Source organism: Anolis sagrei, chromosome 2, assembly GCF_037176765.1.
Source record: "Anolis sagrei isolate rAnoSag1 chromosome 2, rAnoSag1.mat, whole genome shotgun sequence".
Taxonomy (NCBI): domain Eukaryota; kingdom Metazoa; phylum Chordata; class Lepidosauria; order Squamata; family Dactyloidae; genus Anolis; species Anolis sagrei.
In genome coordinates, this window is record NC_090022.1 from 206,182,540 (window position 1) to 206,202,555 (window position 20,016).

At 41.5% G+C, this 20,016-nt stretch overlaps 1 protein-coding gene across 2 annotated transcripts in view; it reads right to left on the reverse strand.

Annotated features, from left to right (window-relative positions):
• Positions 1–3,939: 3,939 nt before the first annotated feature.
• Positions 3,940–20,016, reverse strand: part of PTGR1 (prostaglandin reductase 1) — a 29,277-nt gene continuing 13,200 nt past the window's right edge. For both annotated transcript variants that reach the window (XM_060762506.2, XM_060762507.2), the window contains exons 6-10: positions 19,129–19,246; positions 17,713–17,868; positions 15,534–15,639; positions 9,813–9,931; positions 3,940–4,849 (exon numbers count right to left, since the gene is read on the reverse strand). In XM_060762506.2, the coding sequence (XP_060618489.2) occupies positions 4,739–4,849; positions 9,813–9,931; positions 15,534–15,639; positions 17,713–17,868; positions 19,129–19,246 (610 nt within the window). In that variant the 3' untranslated portion in view covers positions 3,940–4,738. The remainder of the gene's footprint in view (positions 4,850–9,812; positions 9,932–15,533; positions 15,640–17,712; positions 17,869–19,128; positions 19,247–20,016) is intronic.

The window sequence follows — 20,016 nt, forward strand, 5'->3', positions numbered from 1 at the left end:
CGGTACAAACACAGGCTGCAATTGTCCCAAACACAAGTGCAGAAGTTAATTTGAATTGTAATATTTTCTACCTCAGGAAATATTGAGATTTTTCAAACATCTTCACAGGATGTCTTTTGCCAGTGGCCCTTTAGACTTCAAGTCCTAGAAGCCTTAACAAACTCTCAATTCTTTTAATTATCCCAATTACCCAAAATCCCATTGTTAATTAAATTCTAACATGAATTTAACTGAATTTTCCCACCATTTGGTGGAGTGGCCAAAATCAATAGACATAGCTATTCCCAATATAGAGAAGATTGTTGTGTACTTGTATATATACAGTACCTCTTGAGAGGGGGGGGAAAGATGACATTAATCATTAATGCATTTGTATTCCAATCCAGATTTTGACATCCTGTTAGTGACTTTATAAGTCACATTTTGGATATAAGGACTATCCCTTGTACTTGGTTATATTTTAAAATCTCCAATGTCTAGCAGCTGGTAAATGTTACACTTTTTATGGGTGGGATGCATAACAAGAAGGAAATTAATTCAGTTCTTGCAAGTGTAGCTGCCGTAAGTCACTGAACGAAGTAAAAGGAGGGTGCATTCATCCAAAATACACCCTCACCCCCATCAAACTGATTCCAGTTACTACTTAGTGATCTGAATTGTCTGCCACTACCTCCTTTCCCCACCAATATGCAATACCAACAGTGTTCCCACCCAGGACTTGGCAGCTGCTGGTATTTATTTATGCAGAAAACTACAGAGTCTTTAAATGTTTAGTAATGAAAGGCTGAATGAATATGGACATTTATCAAGAGCTTTGCCATGCACAAACTAAAAACAAACAAACCACTGTTAAGACCCAGCACTCGTATGAGGGTGTAAAAATCTCCCCAGCAAAGCCCACCTGTCTCATGTTGGGCCCTGGATAGCATTCAGCAGATGGGGCCGGGGGGGGGGGGGGGATAATAGTCTAGCTCTATATCTGGACACACACAATTATGATGGCACCGCACAGGATCTTTTTGTGTGTCTAGCTATAGGTATGTAGGTGGACACTTGTTAGCCACCCACTACTTAACAGCCCTATTCGGTCTCTCTGCCAGATATGGGTAAGTTGGTGGACCCTTTTCATCCAGAATATGAAGAACCCTACAAATTTTGGTCAGCTTATCAAAAAACGAGTCTACACCTCTGTTGAGTAACTTTACACATACTTAACTATACAGCAAAAACACTAAGGAGCCCTCCTAGTGAATTGTGAAGATGCCTATTGAGGCACTGGCCAGAGTATCCATATATGCACAAGGCTCTACTGATGTGCATCAATCTCCCTAGGAGGTGTTCTGCTATGTAGTAACTTCCCTATAGTAACATGGCAGCAGATCCTTGCTGAAATGTAAAACTGCTTGCAGGCTTGAGTCCACTTATGAAAGACAATAGAGTGGGATAGGATAGCAGTGACACGTGGCTTCACACAGCTACAAGCGTTGCACAATTGTGATGCCACAACGTTACTCCTCACTTCTAGATGGTTAGCACAACTCCATCCTCTTGCTGCTTCCCTTCCTTGGTGAAAAAGAATGAAATATTTTAGGAGCAAGGGGATCACAGCAGATGCTACCACCGACGTACCCGGATTCACTGCACAAGGAAACAATGGCACAATCAGGTCATTGACTGGTTTTATGGACCAACAATGCAGATTACACAATGTTGTGCAATAGTGTCCTGGTTCATTACTTCTGTGTGATAAAGTCTGAAGATACAAATTCTGCATTTCTAGACTTGAAATAGAGTTCAACTAGTAGTTTGCTGGTATAGCAGCTCAATGGAGCTTTAAATAAGGATATTTCCCATCCCTGCCCATAGATGCCTAGGGTTGAACTAGAAGCTTCTCCATTCAAAGCATGCGCTCTGCCGTTAAACTATAGCCTTTCATGTAACTGTAAACAACGCTGCAGCAAACTGGCTTGATTTTTGTCTGAGGCTTGCAGAAAGGGAGTCCTGTTGGAGAAATAGATGTGATAAATCATTAAGAAAGCATGCACTAAGCATTTTGCAAGCATTTTTGATCTGTGCATAAATCCTTTCCTCATGGTCTTGTACTCTCAGAAAAAAAAAACTGCTTGGTAGCTTCTGTGGTTATCAATCAGGCAGAAAATCTGTATGTCTTGCAGATAATAGACTGCAAAACATGAAACAAAATACAAGAATTGCATCCCAATGATAGGTAGTTTGTCGCATATACTGAACATCAGTGTTAATTAAAATTTTATTGGGACATAGCAAGGAATAAATATCTTATTTTCAATGAAGGGAAGAAACTGTAACAAACTACACATACCAGGGCCAATTCATACTGCACAATTACATGGTGATGACTCCACATCACATGCCACAGTTGCATCCTACAGTAATGTGGTTTGGAGAAGGCACTAGTTATCTGGTAGAGGATTAAATGCCCCTCTCTATACTTCAAATTTCCAAATTCCATAGGATGTTGTCAAAGCAGTTAAAGTGAAGTTAGGCGGCTTTTTATAGAGAAACACATCAGTTAACTCCTTTTTAGGTTTCTGTGCCCACTTAGCCCTGCCTTTTTTTCATTCTCCAACAAGCTGGACTTCTTGTAGCATCAGCCCTGGAAAACAGGTGAAGAAAGGCTCAAGAAGCAGATTGTTTAGCGTTGGTTTGCAGCAGTTTATCTGCAGTAAACAATGCAATAAAGCTTGAAACTGGAACAAAATATAATTCTAATTTAGCACTTCAGCTCTAGATATGTGTGCCTACCTTCCACAGGCAAGGTAAATAGCAGCCACCCTGCTAATCCCTTACAGTGAAGAGAAAGAAACACGGGAAAGTATGTAAAGCCTGCTTCAGCAATTACCCTTAGCATGTTTAAAAATAGAGCTAAAAAGGTGAACACCAAACTGGAAATCATAAAAAAGGCAGAGGCCTCCCTGGGCGTGATTAAAGAAGGAAAACATGTCTTCAGAAGATTCACAATGTCTTTGGTTAGATATCCAAACCTTACTGGACACTGCAATTTCATGTGTATATTGTGGTTTCTGAATTCAACGTTTGTGGAAGCATGTTGAACTGCTATTTTCCCCCCTATAGTATAAGAAACTATACTATTTCTTCCATGTTATTGCTGCTTCAAATTTTCTGCTAAATGTAATACCCTGGAACACACCTACCTTTTTAACGGATGCACCTGGAGCATGAATGGGCCCCAAAATATTCCCACAGAACAAGAGTTTCCATTATTCAGATCATTTCTCTAACCCAGTGGTTCCCAACATTTTTTTTGACCAGGAACCATTATCCAACATTAGTACCAAAAGGGTTACAAATCAGTTTTTGGTCAACTTTAGATTCAGTTTGGTTATTTGGGGTGCCGATTCAGAAAATTTCAGCTGTAGTTTCTGATACAGAACATGTGCCATCCTGTAGTCACCATCTGCTCGCTCACAGAAAACCATATTTAATAATCTAGAGCTGATGTGGTCTATCCAATGCAATTTTCTGAATCAGCTCCCCAAATAACCCCAGGAGCAGCCTAAAAACTAAGACAGCAAGGCACCCCCCACTTCTAGATGCCACATGGAACAGCTCTGCTCAGGGGGAGGAAGGGAGGAGAAGCAGTAATCAGGAAGCTTGTCATCGTGCCTTTCATGGGTCTTCAACCTCTCCCCTCCCGATATCCCTGTTGCCCTGGGACTATAAGAGGGTTTGCAAGACCAGATGCTCTCATTGCAATAATGTAATGGTGAGGTCGTGGACCATATTTTAGTTCTTTGAGGACCACTTCTTTAACCACTGCTGTGTTTCCTATTTAGGTGTCCCAAAGTGGCTACACAACTATGGGCTAACATACCTACTGCTCATATGTGTGCGTGGGGAATTAACATCTTTGCAATAATTTCAAACAAACACATAGGCGAAAGTTAACAAAATAATGGTTTATTGAATAAATGCTATTTGAAAATATCTCTAGTCATCAGCTCACATCTTATTTCAAATTCATAATCTACTTTAACCCCCACCACAAAAACTCCATTACCAGCTCACCTTTTAACAGCTCCCCAGAATTACGAATGCTCCAAATTACATCTTTCCAATTCATTTCTGAAAGGTTGGTGTTATCACACCTGTGTTCAATATCTTGTCATACAATATATTGAAACAAGTTATGCCTTTTAGTCGCCTATTTCTGAAATTTGAGAATTTCTCAAGATTGAGCTCAACTTTTTTAATGGAACAAAAAATATTACAATCATAAAATTTGTATCTTAAATACAATGCCTCCCTTAGGCCAGAATAAATGGTTCACCTCCTTTTGCCTTTTGATTCCTGTCTGCTATCAAAGTAACTTCTCTTGGGATATGCATTTAAGGAAGGGTGTTCAGATTCTCACCGGGAGAAAACGGTGAGAAAGGACTTAGTATTTTCCTTTCTCTGTCTCTTACTAAAATAGTTAATCATTTTTTTAAAAAAACCTCCTGGATCTCCTTCCTTCACATTAACTTTGGTCCTCGGAATTAATGTGACAAACTTGTTTCCCTTAGGTTTTTGCCATAATCAAGATATACTCAGTTTTTAAAAAACTTACAGATGAGCTAATACGTGTATGATTTGAGCTTCTAGCAAGAAAGCAATCTGCAATTTAATCTGCAATATAAAAAGCTGCAAGTCGACATGCGTTGTGCTGCCTTGTTTGGAGGAAGGATCCAGGCCACAATTAAACTTGTACGATGGCTTTCCCAGTGTTTTCTCCTTTCAGCATCCCCATGAATGCTTTTGGCAGGTTGTCAAAGCCTTTAGTGATGTGTTCAGGGCACTTTAGCTTTCCCTGTTGAAAAAAGAGGGGGGGGGGGGGAATGAAGAATGGCTTTTGAAACACCAGTGTGATGCAGTTTGGGGTTTTGTTCTTTTCCTAAAAAGTTTTGGGAAAAGGTCCTCACAACCTCTGAAGATGCCTGCCATAGATGCAGGTGAAACGTCAGGAGAGAATGTTTCTGGAACATGGCCACACATCCCAACAAACTTACAACAACCCAGTGATTCCGATCATGAAAGCCTTCAACAATACAACAAAATTTTTGTTTAAATGATCAGCAAAGTACCTGCACTAAGCTGTTCCAGCTGGCCCTCCACATTTGCAGGGTTTTGGCACAACCAAAAGTGGGGGGAAAGCGCTATAGGTTCTCCCCAAACTTTCAATACATATTTATAGAACATGTGTTTTATGCCTTTCTGACGTACAATACTTGTAGCTTTCTTTACATTTTGAGTTCTGTGCAATTTTCTGCAGTAGTCTACACAACTCCCCCCAATATCCCCATTTAATTATTGTTGGGAAACTCACAAATGAAATCTGTGATGTGAAACTCTTGGAAGTTGAGGCACAACTCTACCAAAAAAAAAAAAAGCCCCATGACACCATTATTAGTTAATAAGTTCTATTCAGCATAAATGTATGTGAGTGACTACAAAAGCTCATGTTCAATTAACTAATTACTGTTTAAAGTACCATAAGATTTTTTTATTTTGGTTGAAATTACTATTTAAAGGAAGGGTAAAGAAGGCTGTTGTTACTATGTGCCTTCAAGTTGTTTCTGACTTGTGGCAAACCAAAGTATCACAGGGTTTTCTTGGCAAGATTTGCCTTCCTCTGAGGCTGTGAGTGTGACTTGCCCAGGATCACTCAATGGGTTTTCATGGCTGAGTGGGAATCAAGCCTTAGTCTCCAAATGAGTCATAGTGCGACACTCAAACTATACCACACTGGTTCTGAAGGAAGAACTGAGCACATTTAAAAATTATACTTCTTTTTCCCTTAAAAAGCACTTTTGGAGGGTATTGATGGTATATCACGTTTCTTGCACATCAGAAAAATCTATTTCTTTGTGGTCAATAATAAATCAAAAGCACAACTCTGTAGAGCAGAGCTCTCAGATGAAGTGAGTAGGCATGTATGTGTGTTGTGCAAACATAACGAGAAATGACAAAAATATTGGAAACATGTTATTATCATATATATACATATATATATATATGCTGTGTTCCCATACATTGTGCTATTACAATTTATGCATGTGTCTGCAGCTCTTATAAGGGGTTGATTTAACCTCTGGTTTGTTTGTAAAACTGAATGGGTGTCGCAAAATGATACATGCCTAGAAAGCGTCACCAACATGAAATTTTGGAAAACTGCTATAGAGAAAGAAATTGGATCTCAATCCAATCATTATTTTTTAAAATGTAGACAAGGGGTTTTTTTTATCTCAATTGTGATTTCTAACTAGAAAAAGCCCATTAAATCAGAGAATCAATCAGAGAGTCAACACATAGGTAAATGGTACTGATTTGATGGGATTGCTCTAGTTGGAAATAACGGTAAGATTCAGGCCAAGCCTCTCCTACAAATGGAGCACCACTCTGGGACGTGATGATTGTGATGGAGAACTGGTGTTGCTGCCTAGGATATACACATATTTAATTTGTGGCTGCCCATCACGTATAGCAGCAGATTGCTATACGTGATATATAGATGTTGGTGCACTAATCTTTAAGGACTTTATTCTTATACCCCGCCACCATCTCCCTGAAGGGACTCAGGGCAGTGTACATATGGGACAGAATGTCCACAAGACATAAAGCAAGCCAACATTAAAATAAGAACATCATAAAATACAACAACCAGATAAAACCACAATTAAACATAAGAGTTAAACAGCAGCATTGAAGTTCTGTCAGACAATGTTCTACAAAAAAACCAATGACCACAAGCTTGTAAAATGGGTGTGACCAGACTGTAAAAGGGCTGGGCATGGGATAGTGCAAAACAGCATACTATAGGGCCAGGGAATTGGATGAAGTGCAGAAAACAGAGTATTGTCTGGCAACCTAGAGACTAGGCATTTAGAAACTAGGGACCAGTCATTCTCAAATGCTTGTTGGAACATCCAGGTTTTCAAATCCCTGCGGAAGGAGGACAGTGTGGGGACTTGCCTAGTCTCTCTAGGGAAGGTGTTCCAGAGTTGGGGGCCACCACCAAGCAGGCCCTCTCCCTTGTCCTCACCAACAATGCTTGTGATGGTGGCAGAAGCAAGAGGGCTCCCTGGCAGATCTTTGATCAATGGTTGACCTCTCGGCTTGAATCCTACACTAATTATTGTTAGGCTGTGTAGAATGTAACACTAGTCAACACTCATTTTGGTACCTTAGCCATTTCTGGGTATATCTGACCTGCAGATTCCAAAGATCGCACCACTTTCCTCCCATCAGCTCTAGTTTTTGAGGTCCAGAACATAAGCCATATACCAGTTGACATCTGCTCACTCACAGAAAATGGTGATAACCACATCTAAGAATCTAGAGTTGATGTGGTCTATTCAATGTAATTTTCTGAATCAGTGCCCCAAACAACAGTTGACCTTAAGTAACTCTGCTGGAATGTTATCTGCTTTGTTTAAGACTGAAAATAAGCTTGGATCCTGCACTGATCAAGGACAAAGGAATCAATTGAGGAGTTATTTATTTGCATGTAGAGAATAGAAATGTACTTCCCAAAAAGCAGCCAGAATAGCATAGTCCACTTCTGATGGAGCATTCTGCCATCCTTTTGTAACTCCTCTCCAAATGTTAGCAAAATTTCTCTTCAAAGAGTGTCTGCTAAATGTTTCCATGATTCCCTTTGAGCCTGGTTCTTTTCTCATTTTAATCAGAGTTTATATTTCCTCTTAAGTTCAAAACACTCTGCTGGGAGTAAAGGAGATGAGCTAGCCTATATGACCTACATTTTTCTAGCAGAATATGTTTCATGTCAATACATTCCTGATCAAACCAACACTTAAATGTATTAGGCAGCCAGGAACATTGTAGACCCTTTTTATGACTCAGACAAATCTGAAGAGAGAGAATCATATGGTGAAACTATGAGATTGTTATTTCTGGAGAAGTTGCATTAAACAGAGTACCCAAAAATTAGCCTAAAATGCTGCCCCCAAACTTGTTTTGGGAAAGAAGACATAAACATACAAACCAATCAGCCTTTCAGATTTTTTTTTTCCTGTGTCAGGAGCAACTTGAGAAACTGCAAGTCGCTTCTGGTGTGAGAGAATTGGCTGTCTGCAAGGACATTGCTCTGGGGACGCCCAGATGCTTTACCATCCTGTGGGAGGCTTCTCTCATGTCCTCACAAGGGATGCTGAAGCTGACAGACAGGAGCTCACCCCATTCTCTGGATTCAAACTGCCCACCTTTCGGTCAGCAGTCCTGCCGGCACAAGGGTTTAATCCATTGCGCCACCGGGGGCTCCAGACTTTCAAATGTTGTTGGCCTAACATTTCCAGCGATCTTCAACACTAGCTAGGGCTCATGGGAATTGTAGTCCAACAATATCTAAAGGAATGCACAATTTCCTTCCCTGCTTTAGACATTCAAAACCCTCTGAATGTCTGAATATACGGCTGTATAATTGAGCCTCAAAGGCAGCTATAAATAATAAAAGGGGCATCTTGGGCAGAGACATCCATTCAAAAGAAATCTCTATCTATTGGTAGATTGCGTAGGATGTCAGTATTATCTAGATTGACACAGTTGGGAAAAACTTGGCACTACAGATAATCTGGGATTCATCTCCCACAATCCAATACATTTAACTATACTTGCTGGGCTTCTGGATAATGCAATCCAAAATACCTAGAAGACGCGATAAGCTTTGAGAATTGGGAAAATGTCAAAAAAAAAAAAGCTTCTCTGCACTCACTAATTAAAAAAACATACTCACCATGAACCTGGTGCTGGCAGTCTTCATGACACATAGCAACTTGACATATATGAAGGTTTTTGCCCTTATTGCACTTTGTACCACACTAAACCAAATTGATTAATACTCCAAAGTTTGTAGGAAATTCTGAAGTATCATAGGTTTTATGGCTGTCTGAACAGCTGGAATAGACCCATCTCAGCTTGATCCATTGTCACTGCTGCTATTTGCCTGAGCTATTCAGGACAGGGAAGGGGATGGGTTGCCCCTGCACTTCCACTGCTGCTCCTCATTGGCCAGGGAGCTCCTTGCAAGCACGCGGCCATTGCAATCACATCTGCTGATGTCATTTTAGCCCCTTCTTGCTGATCATGCAGGCATCACATTATGACTGCAGCATACATGAAAGGCAATGGCAGGTGTTTGCAGGTAGCTTCATGGCTGGCAAGGAGAAGTGAAGTACAGTAGAGTCTCGCTTATCCAACCTTCGCTCATCCAACGTTCTGTTTTATCCAACGCAGTCTGCCTCCTGCCCGGATCCACAGCTATTTCAACACATTGCAATGTTTTGGTGCTAAATTCATAAATACAGTAATTACTACATAACGTTACCATGTATTGAATGAACTGCTTTTTCTCTCGATTTGTTGTAAAACATGTTGTTTTGGTGCTTAATTTGTAAAATCATAATGTAATTTGATGTTTAATAGGTTTTTCCTTAATCCCTCCTTATTATCCAGCATTTTCACTTAGCCAACATTCTGCCAGACTGTTTTATGTTCGATAAGTGAGACTCTACTATAACAGCAGAACAAGGGAGGTGCCAGCAAGAGGGCATGGCCCTGGGTTTAACAGGTACACACTAGATCCGTGGCACCTCCAGCCCAGAAATGCTCCAGATTAACCACTATATAAGATATGCCTTTTATTGGCCCTCCTGCATCTTATTTGCTACGTTCGGATCCTCTCCCATGTTGCATAGGTGTCCATCTGATTAAACCCCACCAAGCTGCCTCTACATGACCGCAGTCAAACCACTTACCTCTACCACCAGCTTCAACAAGGCCATCACACCTTCATCCTTCCTGTTTTCCCAGCGCTGAACTAAGAAGCCTTCCATGCATAGTTCTTTCATGACCATATGCCACTGGATGTAGGGTCCTGTAAGGGGAGAGTGGACAGCATGAGTGAAATTTGTCCTTCAAAGGAGGGCGTTCAATTAAAGATTTCCCTTGATCTACTTCCTGTGGACTGAGAGCAATAAAACTTGGCAGTTATTAGTCTTTCTCTACATTGGTGCTACCTAGGGACACACTTCTCCCATCTTTTTAAGCAAATGTAAACACATCACTTGTAGAAGTTGATAGGTTGCTCCAAAAGCCCCATTGTGACTTTGGAAATCAGTCCCATCATCTGAAAAATGCTTGTCCTTCAAAAATAATTTCATTATTGGAAAAAGGTAGAATTCCAATGGTGTGAGGTGAGATGAATAAGGGGGATGTGGTAGAATTTCAAAGCTAAAGGAGCATGTTTCCGTTTGGGCTACATGTGAGTTGTGAACTGGTATGTTGTCTTGCAGAAGGCAGACACCTTTGGTGAACATGCCACGTCTCTTGGTTTTGATGGCCTCCCACAATTTCCGCAGCAGCGAAGCATAGTATGCCCCAGTGATCATGGTACCCTTTGCTAAGAACTCCATCAGTACTGCTCCGTGCTGGTCTCAAAATACTGTGAGCATGATCTTGCCTGCTGAGAGTTGGGCACATGCCTTCTTTGGAGGCGGTGAGTCATGATGCTTCCATTGCATCGACTGGACTTTAGTCTCAGGATCAGTGATGGACCCAGCTTTCATCCTGGTGTGATCAGTCTGTTGAAATAATCCTCCTGGTTTCCATGGCACATAATCAATAGAGCCTAAGAGCATTGGACTCGTTCCAGTGTTTCTCAACCTGGGGGTCGGGACCCCTGGGGGGTTGCACAGGGGGGTCAAAGGGCTCACCAAAGACCATCAGAAAATACAGTATTTTATGTTGCTCATGGAGGTTTTGTGTGGGAAGTTTGGCTCGATTCTATCGTTGCTGAATTCAGAATGCTGTTTGACTGTAAGTGAACTATAAATCCCAGCAATTACAACTCCCAAATGTCAAGGTCTATTTCTTTCAAACTCCACCAGTGTTCACATTTGGGCATTAATGCCAAGTTTGGTCTAGATCCTTCATTATTTGAGTTCACAGGGCTCTCTGGATATAGGTGAACTACAATTCCCAAACCCAAGGTCAATGACCACCAAACCCTTCCAGTATCTTCTGTTGGTCGTTAAGGGGTCACAGCATTAGGAAGGCTGAGATACACTGGGTTAAACCCTTGTGCTCGCAGAACAGCTGACCAAAAGGTTGACAGTTCGAATCGGGGGGAGCTCCCATCTGTCATCTCCAGCTTCTCATGCAGCGACATGAGAGAAGCCTCCCACAGGATGGTAAAACATCAAGGCATCCCCTGGGCAATGTCCTTGCAGATGACAGATTCTCTCAAACCAGAAGCAACTTTCAGTTTCTCAAATTGCTCCTGACACGGAAAAAAAATCCAAAATACTTATGAACCCAAGCAAGCTCTTCAACTATGTGCAAGATGAACAGTGAGTCAACTGATCACCAACAACTGGAGTGACTTCTGAGACTATCAAAAAGTCTTCAGTAATTCTGGGGCGCTCACAGTTAACATGTTTCTAAGTGTGTCACACAGACAGCCTGAGGTAAAGAAAGATCTTGGGTTGGAATTGCTCAACTGTGCTCCCATGGGGAAATTTCAAAAGCTGAAAGTATTTTCAAAGAGGAAGCATATGTCTTCAAATTCATTACTGACCTCTAGTGCTTTGAAAGTGTACCAGCGCATTCGTTTAATTTAAATTACACACCATCAGAAATGTTGCCCCACCCTTTCACTATGGATTATCCAAGTCCAACTTTTCCAAACAGTGTCCCTTGACTGGAAAACAAAAACGTTTAATGCATATGTAGAAGGGGAAATTGAAGCAGTTGTTCCTTGTTACACAATGTCACGAAACACCTGCAGTAGCTTCCTGTCCCATACAACCACAAAAGGTGCAAGAGTCATTTCCAGTTTTTACTCTGTCAGCTTTAGGAAAGACTTTCTGATGCCAGTATATAAGAAATATGTGATTAATACTGTTAAAAAACATTGCTATGACTGTATGAATGTAATTTTTCACTAATTTTCCTCTCAAATGTAGCAATGAGTAATTTCAGGTATTTCCCTCCAGTTGTGAGAAAACCTTTAAAACCTTCAGTTTTGAAAGGTTACTCACTGTTCTAGACTTACTCTATTCAGTACTGGCATGTGATCGTTTTGCACAGGAAACAGTATTTTCAGTGCAGAAAATGCTATTCCCTGCACACAGAAATGCTGGACGCCAACCTACTTGGCAATTATAATATCAAAAGTCTAAGTATGACACCATAAGTCATTTTTACAGTCACTTTTACACTGTGCCATCACAAGGACCAAACATCCTCCCAAGTCCTACCATTTAAGCAAATCTCCTGCCAACGTGGTTGCTTTCAAGCTACCAAAGAGTAGGAAGGTAGGAATGCTTCTAGAACATGGCCATATAGCCTGAAAAAACCTACAACAACCCAGTCACTCCAGCCATGAAAGCCTTTGACAATACCGTAGGAAGGTAAGTAACAATATAGCTAGCTGTCTTCCTGTGGTAGGACATGCTCCAACATACCCAACAAGAGAAACCACATGCACATTTTGCACAGTGCTCCTTGACGTCCAAGATTCTCTTTAGTTCAAGAATCTTTAAAACAATGTTGTCCAAGAAGCATGTTTTTCAACCATTTTTAAAGCCAACCAGCCCTCAACATCCAAGGGTTTAACTTTTGTGGATTCAGCTATGTGTGGATTTGGTTAAGATATTCTCTCTAGGAATCTCTAGGTCCTCCAGTGCAATTCAAGGGCCAATTTTTGATCGAGGTTGATTGGAGTCACCCTGGAAGACGAAAGATCCCTGGAGCAGTGGTTCCCAACCTTCCTAATGTTGCAACCCTTTAATACAGTTACTCATGTTATGGTGACTCCTAACCATAAAATTATTTTTGTTGCTACTTCATATCTGTAATTTTGCTACTGTTATGAATCGTCATGTAAATATCTGATATGCAGGATGTATTTTCAGTTACTGGACCAAATTCAGCGCAAATACCTGGTACATCCACATTTGAAAACTGGTGGGTTGGGGGGGGGGATTGATTTTGTCATTTGGGAGCTGTGGTTGCTGGGATTTATAATTAACCTACAATCAAACATCATTCTGTACTTCACCAACGATGCAGCTGAACCAAACTTGGCACACAGAACTCCCATCACCAACAGAAAATACTGGAAGGGTTTGGTGGGCATTGACCTTGAGCTTTGGAGTTGTAGTTCACCTACATCCAGAGAGCACTGTGGACTCAAACAATGATGGATCTGGACTAAACTTGGCACGAATACTCAATTTGCCCAAATGTGAACACTGGTGGAGTTTGAGGAAAATAGATCTTGATATTTGGGAGTTGCAGTTATTAGGATTTATAGTTCACCCACTATCAAAGAATATCCTGGGCCCTACCAACAATAGAATTGGACCAAACTCTCTACACAGAACCCCCATGACCAACAGAAATACTGTGTTTTCTGATGGTGTTTGGTGACCCCTCTGACATCCCCTTGTGACTTTCCCAGGGGTCCCAACCCCTAGGTTGAAAAACATTGTCCTACAGAGATATTCTCTAATCTAAAATATAACCATTTTGATTTACCATTTTTCTATTCTATTTTCCATTCAGTTTCTCTTTTAAATATATGCAGCATTATTATTATTAAAATGTTACCATTTTCATGGGGGTTCAGTGCCCCAATCTCTATACAAGTAGATGGTCTACTGTATTTTCAAACATTATTTCCCTTCCTGTCTGCCAGCCACACCTGGACTGCTTCCAGAACTGAGAACAGTTCCTTCTTCGAGCACAACTTTCTGCACTTCAGGAAAGATTTTTCCCATTTTCTGCAAAAATGAAGAATAGAATTGCAATCCTTCGTTCACTCACAGAACCAAGTCAATGTTGATGAATTATGACATCAGGGCCTTACACACCCAACCCAACAAATGTGGAGGGCGGGCAGTATTCGTTTGGGCATTTGTTTGCTTTTTTAAATCTGATTTGCAGCACTTTCCACTTTCATCTTGTAATGCCAGCCTCCCCATTATAGGCAGGTAAACACCTATTTCAAATTTTAAGTACCATTGTGTTTTTGATTGAAAAGTTCATCTAGTACATTCAACCTTCTCTTAAGTACAGCAGTATTATTGAAGGAGAGCTTGCCATAAAGCTTAACTCCTATTGTTTAACAGACCCACTTGCCCACAACAGAGACTAAGAACTGGACTACCAGTATGACTCAGACCAACTTGTGTTCTAACAGAAATTGTTCCTAACTCTTCTTTTCCCTATTATTATTTTTTTAATTTTTAAAAGCACCATTTAATTGTAAGAGAAATTGTAAGAAGTGCTGAAGGAGAGCAAGCAGTGAAGTCTTCCCCTAGTATGCGAATAGGAACTGATAAGTAAAGGTTTCTCCTTGACATTAAGTCCAGTTGTGTCCGACTCTGGGGGTGGTGCTCATCTCCATTTCCAAGTCAAAGAGCCACCAAGGTCATGTGGTCAGCATGACTGCATGGAACGCCGTTACCTTCCCATCGGAGTGGTATCTATTGACATTTGCATGTTTTTGAACTGTTAAGTTGGCAGAAGCTGGGGCTAACAGCAGGAGCTCACCCTGCTCCCCAGATTTGAACCACCAACCTTTTGAACAGATACTAAGGTGAATTAGCAGCACATTCCTAATTTCAGACAGCAAAACCATCCAGAGAAAGGAGGAGTTCAATGAAGTCTTCTTGTTGTGTGCTTTCAAGTAATCTCCGACTTGCAGTGACTTACAGTGAACCTACCATGGGGTTTTCTGGGACTCACCCAAGGTCAGGCTTTCATGGCTGAATGGCGAAATGAACATTGTCTCTAGTTATAAGACCTCATCAGATAGGCAAAATTGACTGTCATAGACACTCCCTCTTCACATGCGACATGGAGCCTAGCAGCTCCCATCCCATGAGATAGATCTATATCTTGTGGGGCTCTGTGGTAGAAGTGAAGAGAGAGCGCCATAAGTCGCCACTGCCGCAGCAACACAGGAGGCTTCCCGGGTTGCATTGACAACAATGGGAGGAAGCTGGGTAGCAGATGCTTAACCCCTTTGGGTGGGGTGAGGCAGAAGCCAGGTGATGCAAGGCGATGCCTGGCCCTGCCGGATTCACTATGACCCATGGCAAATTCCGGTCTTAATGTGATGATGTCCCTTGCCCAATGCTCAAATCAACACCCATTAGCCAGTTATTTTATTTTCTCCTGGCACACATCCATTGAAGCCAGCCTTAAAAGAAATGAGAAGTTTCTGTAGCAATACTAGCCCACCATGTAACACTGTTGTAGGGTACTTCTAGGAGGCAGGAAAGTACTATACAGCCTCCCACCAAATGTCACTCACGGCCCTCACCCCAAATTCCAGAATTGGTCCCTTTAATTTTCATCGGCTGCAGACAAGCTTGGTGGTAGAGATGCAGCTCCGTTAATTTTCTTTCCTTTTGAAAGCTTTGAGGGAAAAGGCAAAAAGGTATTTGTTTTCTTTTGGCTTGTTTTACCTTGCTGGGGTTCTGTGTCATTGTACAACGAGATCATGCCACACACAGCAATTCTCCCAAATTTCCTCATTTGCTCCATAACAACACTGGAAAATGCTCCTCCCACCTGCGTAAATGAAGACAACTGATAAGAATCCAAACAGAAAAAGGAACAAAATCCATTATAGTCAAAAGGGCAGTAAAATATCAGCACCCGTTCATTTCCACTTTATTTTTAAATATATATTTAATAATAATCACATATGAGTAAAGAATTTCTATTAATAATGAGTGCCGGGATTTTAGTTGTTAATGGGGGAATTAACCATTTCAAGGACTAATCAATGAAGTATGAATTACTTGTTAATAATGATATTGTTAGATTAGAAGCTGAGTAAAGATGGTTGAATAAAAAGTAATGCCTCCACCTTAGTAACTCCTCAACAGAGGGCAGTACTGGTATGCAGCAGGTACTGGCTTGTTCAGTAGACTCTCCTCTACAGTTCCATTTTGGTGGGAAGCCTTAGCATTGAACGGTTGTGTTGTTAAAGTGCAAAGTATGGAACCCTGCACAGATGGTCGGTCAATGCGACTTAAGCATCGTGCAGTCATTGAATTATTGACAGCAGAAGGTGTCACCTCAACATCTTTAAATTTACTCGCTCAGCAACGCACAGTACTCACATCAACACCATCACCATAAACAGTTTGCATTCTCTGATGAATCTCCTTTGGGGTGACACCTTCTGCTGTCAAGAATTTGTTGGGTGAGAAAGTTTAAAGATGTTGAGGTGACACCTTCTGCTGTCACGAATTCAATGACAGCATGTTGCTTAAGTCGCATTGACCAACCGCCTGTGCAGGGTTCCATACTTTGCACTTTAACAACACAACTGTTCAATGCTAAGGCTTCCCACCAAAATGGAACTGTAGAGGAGAGTCTACTGAACAAGCCAGTACCTGCTGCATACCAGTACTGCCCTCTGTTGAGGAGTTACTAAGGTGGAGGCATTACTTTTCATTCAACCTCGTATAAAGAACAAAGTAGTCTAGTTATATGTTGTCGCTGCCCCAGGTGGCACAGAAAAATGGGTTAAACCACTGAGCAGCTGAAGTTGCTGACTGAAAGGTCGGTGGTTCGAATCCAGGGAGCGAGGTGAGCTCCCAGTTTCTGCCAACCTAGCAGTTCGAAAACATGCAAATGTGAATAGATCAATAGGTCCTGCTCCATGCAGCCATGCTGGTCACATGATCTTGGAGGTGTCTACGGACAACGCCAGCTCTTCGGCTTAGAAATGGAGATGAGCACCAACCCCCAGAGTCAGACACGACTGGATTTAATGTCAGGGAAAAACCTTTACCTTTACTTTAAAGTTCCTATGGTGTTTTCTCTGCAAATTTTGTTTAGTGGAGGCTTGCCTTTGCCTTCCTCTGAGGCTGAGAGAGTATGACTTAAGCCGTGATGGTTCATCAAAAGGATACCAGCCTGTGTTCATAAGGCAGGCTACAGATCAGCTTCCCTCAATGGGGTGTTCATTCGGAGTCTTCAACTACTGAACCATTTTAATTCCTCAGCTACTTACAGAAATTTCGTAACTTAATTTGAGTATCATTTTGGAACCTATCTCTCTCAGTGAGATTCAATCATATTACAAGCAATGCTTTCCACTGTCTAGTAGTCATGTTCATTCGGGGCTTACCTTGATCTGTTTTGTGTCCCAGCTTTCGGTGGGGCCCTTACTCTGGTGCTCCTTACTCGGCACTTGGCTGCAGGCCCTGCCAGGCCCCATGTAATCGATCCAAAAACCAGGCCCGCCAGACTTTCGTATTGACTGCATTTTCATTTCAGGAGGGGCCTTTCCATTTCGTGCCATCCAAATGGACAGAACGAAATGGAAACGCAAATGAAACAAATGGGACAAATTTTGGGCCCATGACTACTGTCTAGTCAGCTAATGCTCAGCAGCTGTTGCAAGCATTAAGTAGTCAAAAGTCCTTGCTGATCTGCTGTGGAAATATTTTCTGCTCTCATTGCAGCTTCTGCTATATTGTGCTAGGAAATCCCAAGGTTTCTACACTGCAGCAGCTTCCCTTTATTAAACAAAGTCTGTGCACAAAGTTAGTCTCAACAGGGCAAGCCCTACACAAATCTACGATCCACCTCAAGGGAGGCACAGAGCTGTGCTCAACCTGAACTTACATTATCAAAATAGCAGTCATAGCCTTCTGGGGAAGCTTTCTTCAAGGCCTCTGCCAATGACCCCACTGTCTTATAGTTGAAGACTTCATCAAAGCCAAGTTTTTTTAGGAAGGCCACTTTGTCATCGGATCCCGCACAGCCGACCACTTTGCAACCCTGCCAGATCAGAATGAAAGAAAACGATAACACATCTGTGCTACTCAGCTTCCTGGACTTTTACCAAGAAGCACTCTTACGAAATGGAAGAACGTTACCTTGCATGCCACCAAGAAACAAGTTTGGCAGCTTTTGTACTCTCGTTAATTTTGAGAATATTCAGGTGCTTGAATCACCTGACTATGTTCAAGTTCAAGATAACGTGCAAGATACAAATTAATTGTAAGATGTTATGAACAAATAGCATTAAATGGACTTTGATCTCTAATCCTCTGAGTCATTAATATGGGCCAACACTTCAGCTAGGAAGACATGCCACAGGCAAAAGGAGCAAATGCTGGCAGAAGGATTCCTGCCAAGCTCCAGGTGCAAGACTACACTTCTTGGAACAGCCAAGTAAGGGCTGAGAATATACACTTCCCCAGTTACAACAGCTTCATACCCCACTAGTTTGTCTCTGGGCACAGTTCAAAATGTTAATTATCACTTCTAAAGCTCTATATGGACAGGCTATCTGAATAACTGTATATCCTTATTCAAAGACCTGGCTGCCAGTGGGTTAAACCCATGTACCGCAATGGGTTAAACCCATGTACCGGCAGGACTGCTGACCAAAAGGTCGGCAGTTCGAATCTGGGGAAGGGGGTGAGCTCCCATCTATCAGCTCCAGTTCCTCATGCAAGGACATGAGAGAAGCCTCCCACAAGGATGGTAAAACATCTGGGCATCCCCAGGCAATGTCTTTGTAGATGGACAATTCTAGACAGGTCCCAGTTTTTGGGCCAGACTGGATGATGAACCCTTAGATACACTTTTTATCATGAACTGGTTGGTGAAGAAGGGTCTTTTAATGGGGTTGGTGGTCTTGTATCCTCATTGTTTGCTTCTAACTGTCTCAATGTGATCGTTTTTAGCCCAAGCAAGCAACTTGATACTCTCCAGATTTTAAACTAGCCACTTCATCACATTAGTTAAATTCCAATGAGTCCTACACTTAAAATCTGGTAACCCACTGTGTTCATCACATTCAATTTGGTTAAAGTGTAGAGTACAACACAGATAGATTTCACAGTATGAAGATAGGGAAATCAGCCATTTGATTTCAAAACTGAGTCAGGCTGAGCTCTTCTCTACTAGACACTTCTGAGCTTTGATGTGATGAAGTGGTATAACTCAGATCAGATCCAGGATCATTTATTAACATATTGATAAATTATCCTGAGAGCTATAGTTCAAAAACATCCAGAAGAACAACCATACCTTGAGTTTAGCAAGCTGCCCTACTACAGTGCCCACAGCACCAGCAGCCGCATTTATCATGATGATCTCTCCTGGTTTTATCCGGCAGATCTCAGACAAGGCAAAGTAGGCAGTCAGCCTGTGAAAAATTAGAAATGCACTGCTTGAGAGACAAAGATGGTTTTGGTTTACATGTCCGAATGAGATTACTTGGAAAGTTGGGGGGGGGGGGGTGAAGTACTACTGATCAGATCAAAGGGACTAAAGGCACAAGACAGGTGGGCTCCTACATTTTTACATCAATACAAACAGATGAGAAAAGCAAACTAAAAGGTAAGAACAAAACCAGCAACTTCGTTAACACAAGTTCAATGTACACAATTGTAATCCACTTGAATGGTCATTGCCAAGGTTGGAATTCTTTACCAGATTACGTAACAACCAAACTCCTCCAAATCAACCATTTAAGCCATGTGGCATTCACAAGAAAAATTATGTCAGTGCAGAAGCTCCAACTCAAGAAAAATAGCTGACTGTTGCTTTACTGACTCTAGCTAGCGTTCATGAGATAGCCAGAGTCAGCAAAGAAACATTCAGCTATTTTTCTGGAGCTGGAGCTGCTACATGGACATAATTTTTCTTTCCAACTGTTTCCTGTTGTAGCACATCCGTCTACAACAAAACATTGCTCCCTTGGTTCTTCAATGACATAGAAATGACCATGTTTGTGAGACAGATGAATTGTTTAAGGGAGGACTAGAGAGACATAGCTACTGAGATGTGACTATTAGTCATATGCATTCGGGCCAAAAGGCATACCGTTTTCAGGTCCATTTTCATCTGACCCCTGATTTCGTTTGCCAGAAAGTTATCTGAAAGGGGAGGGGTGTTTTCTGTTTCATTCAGAAG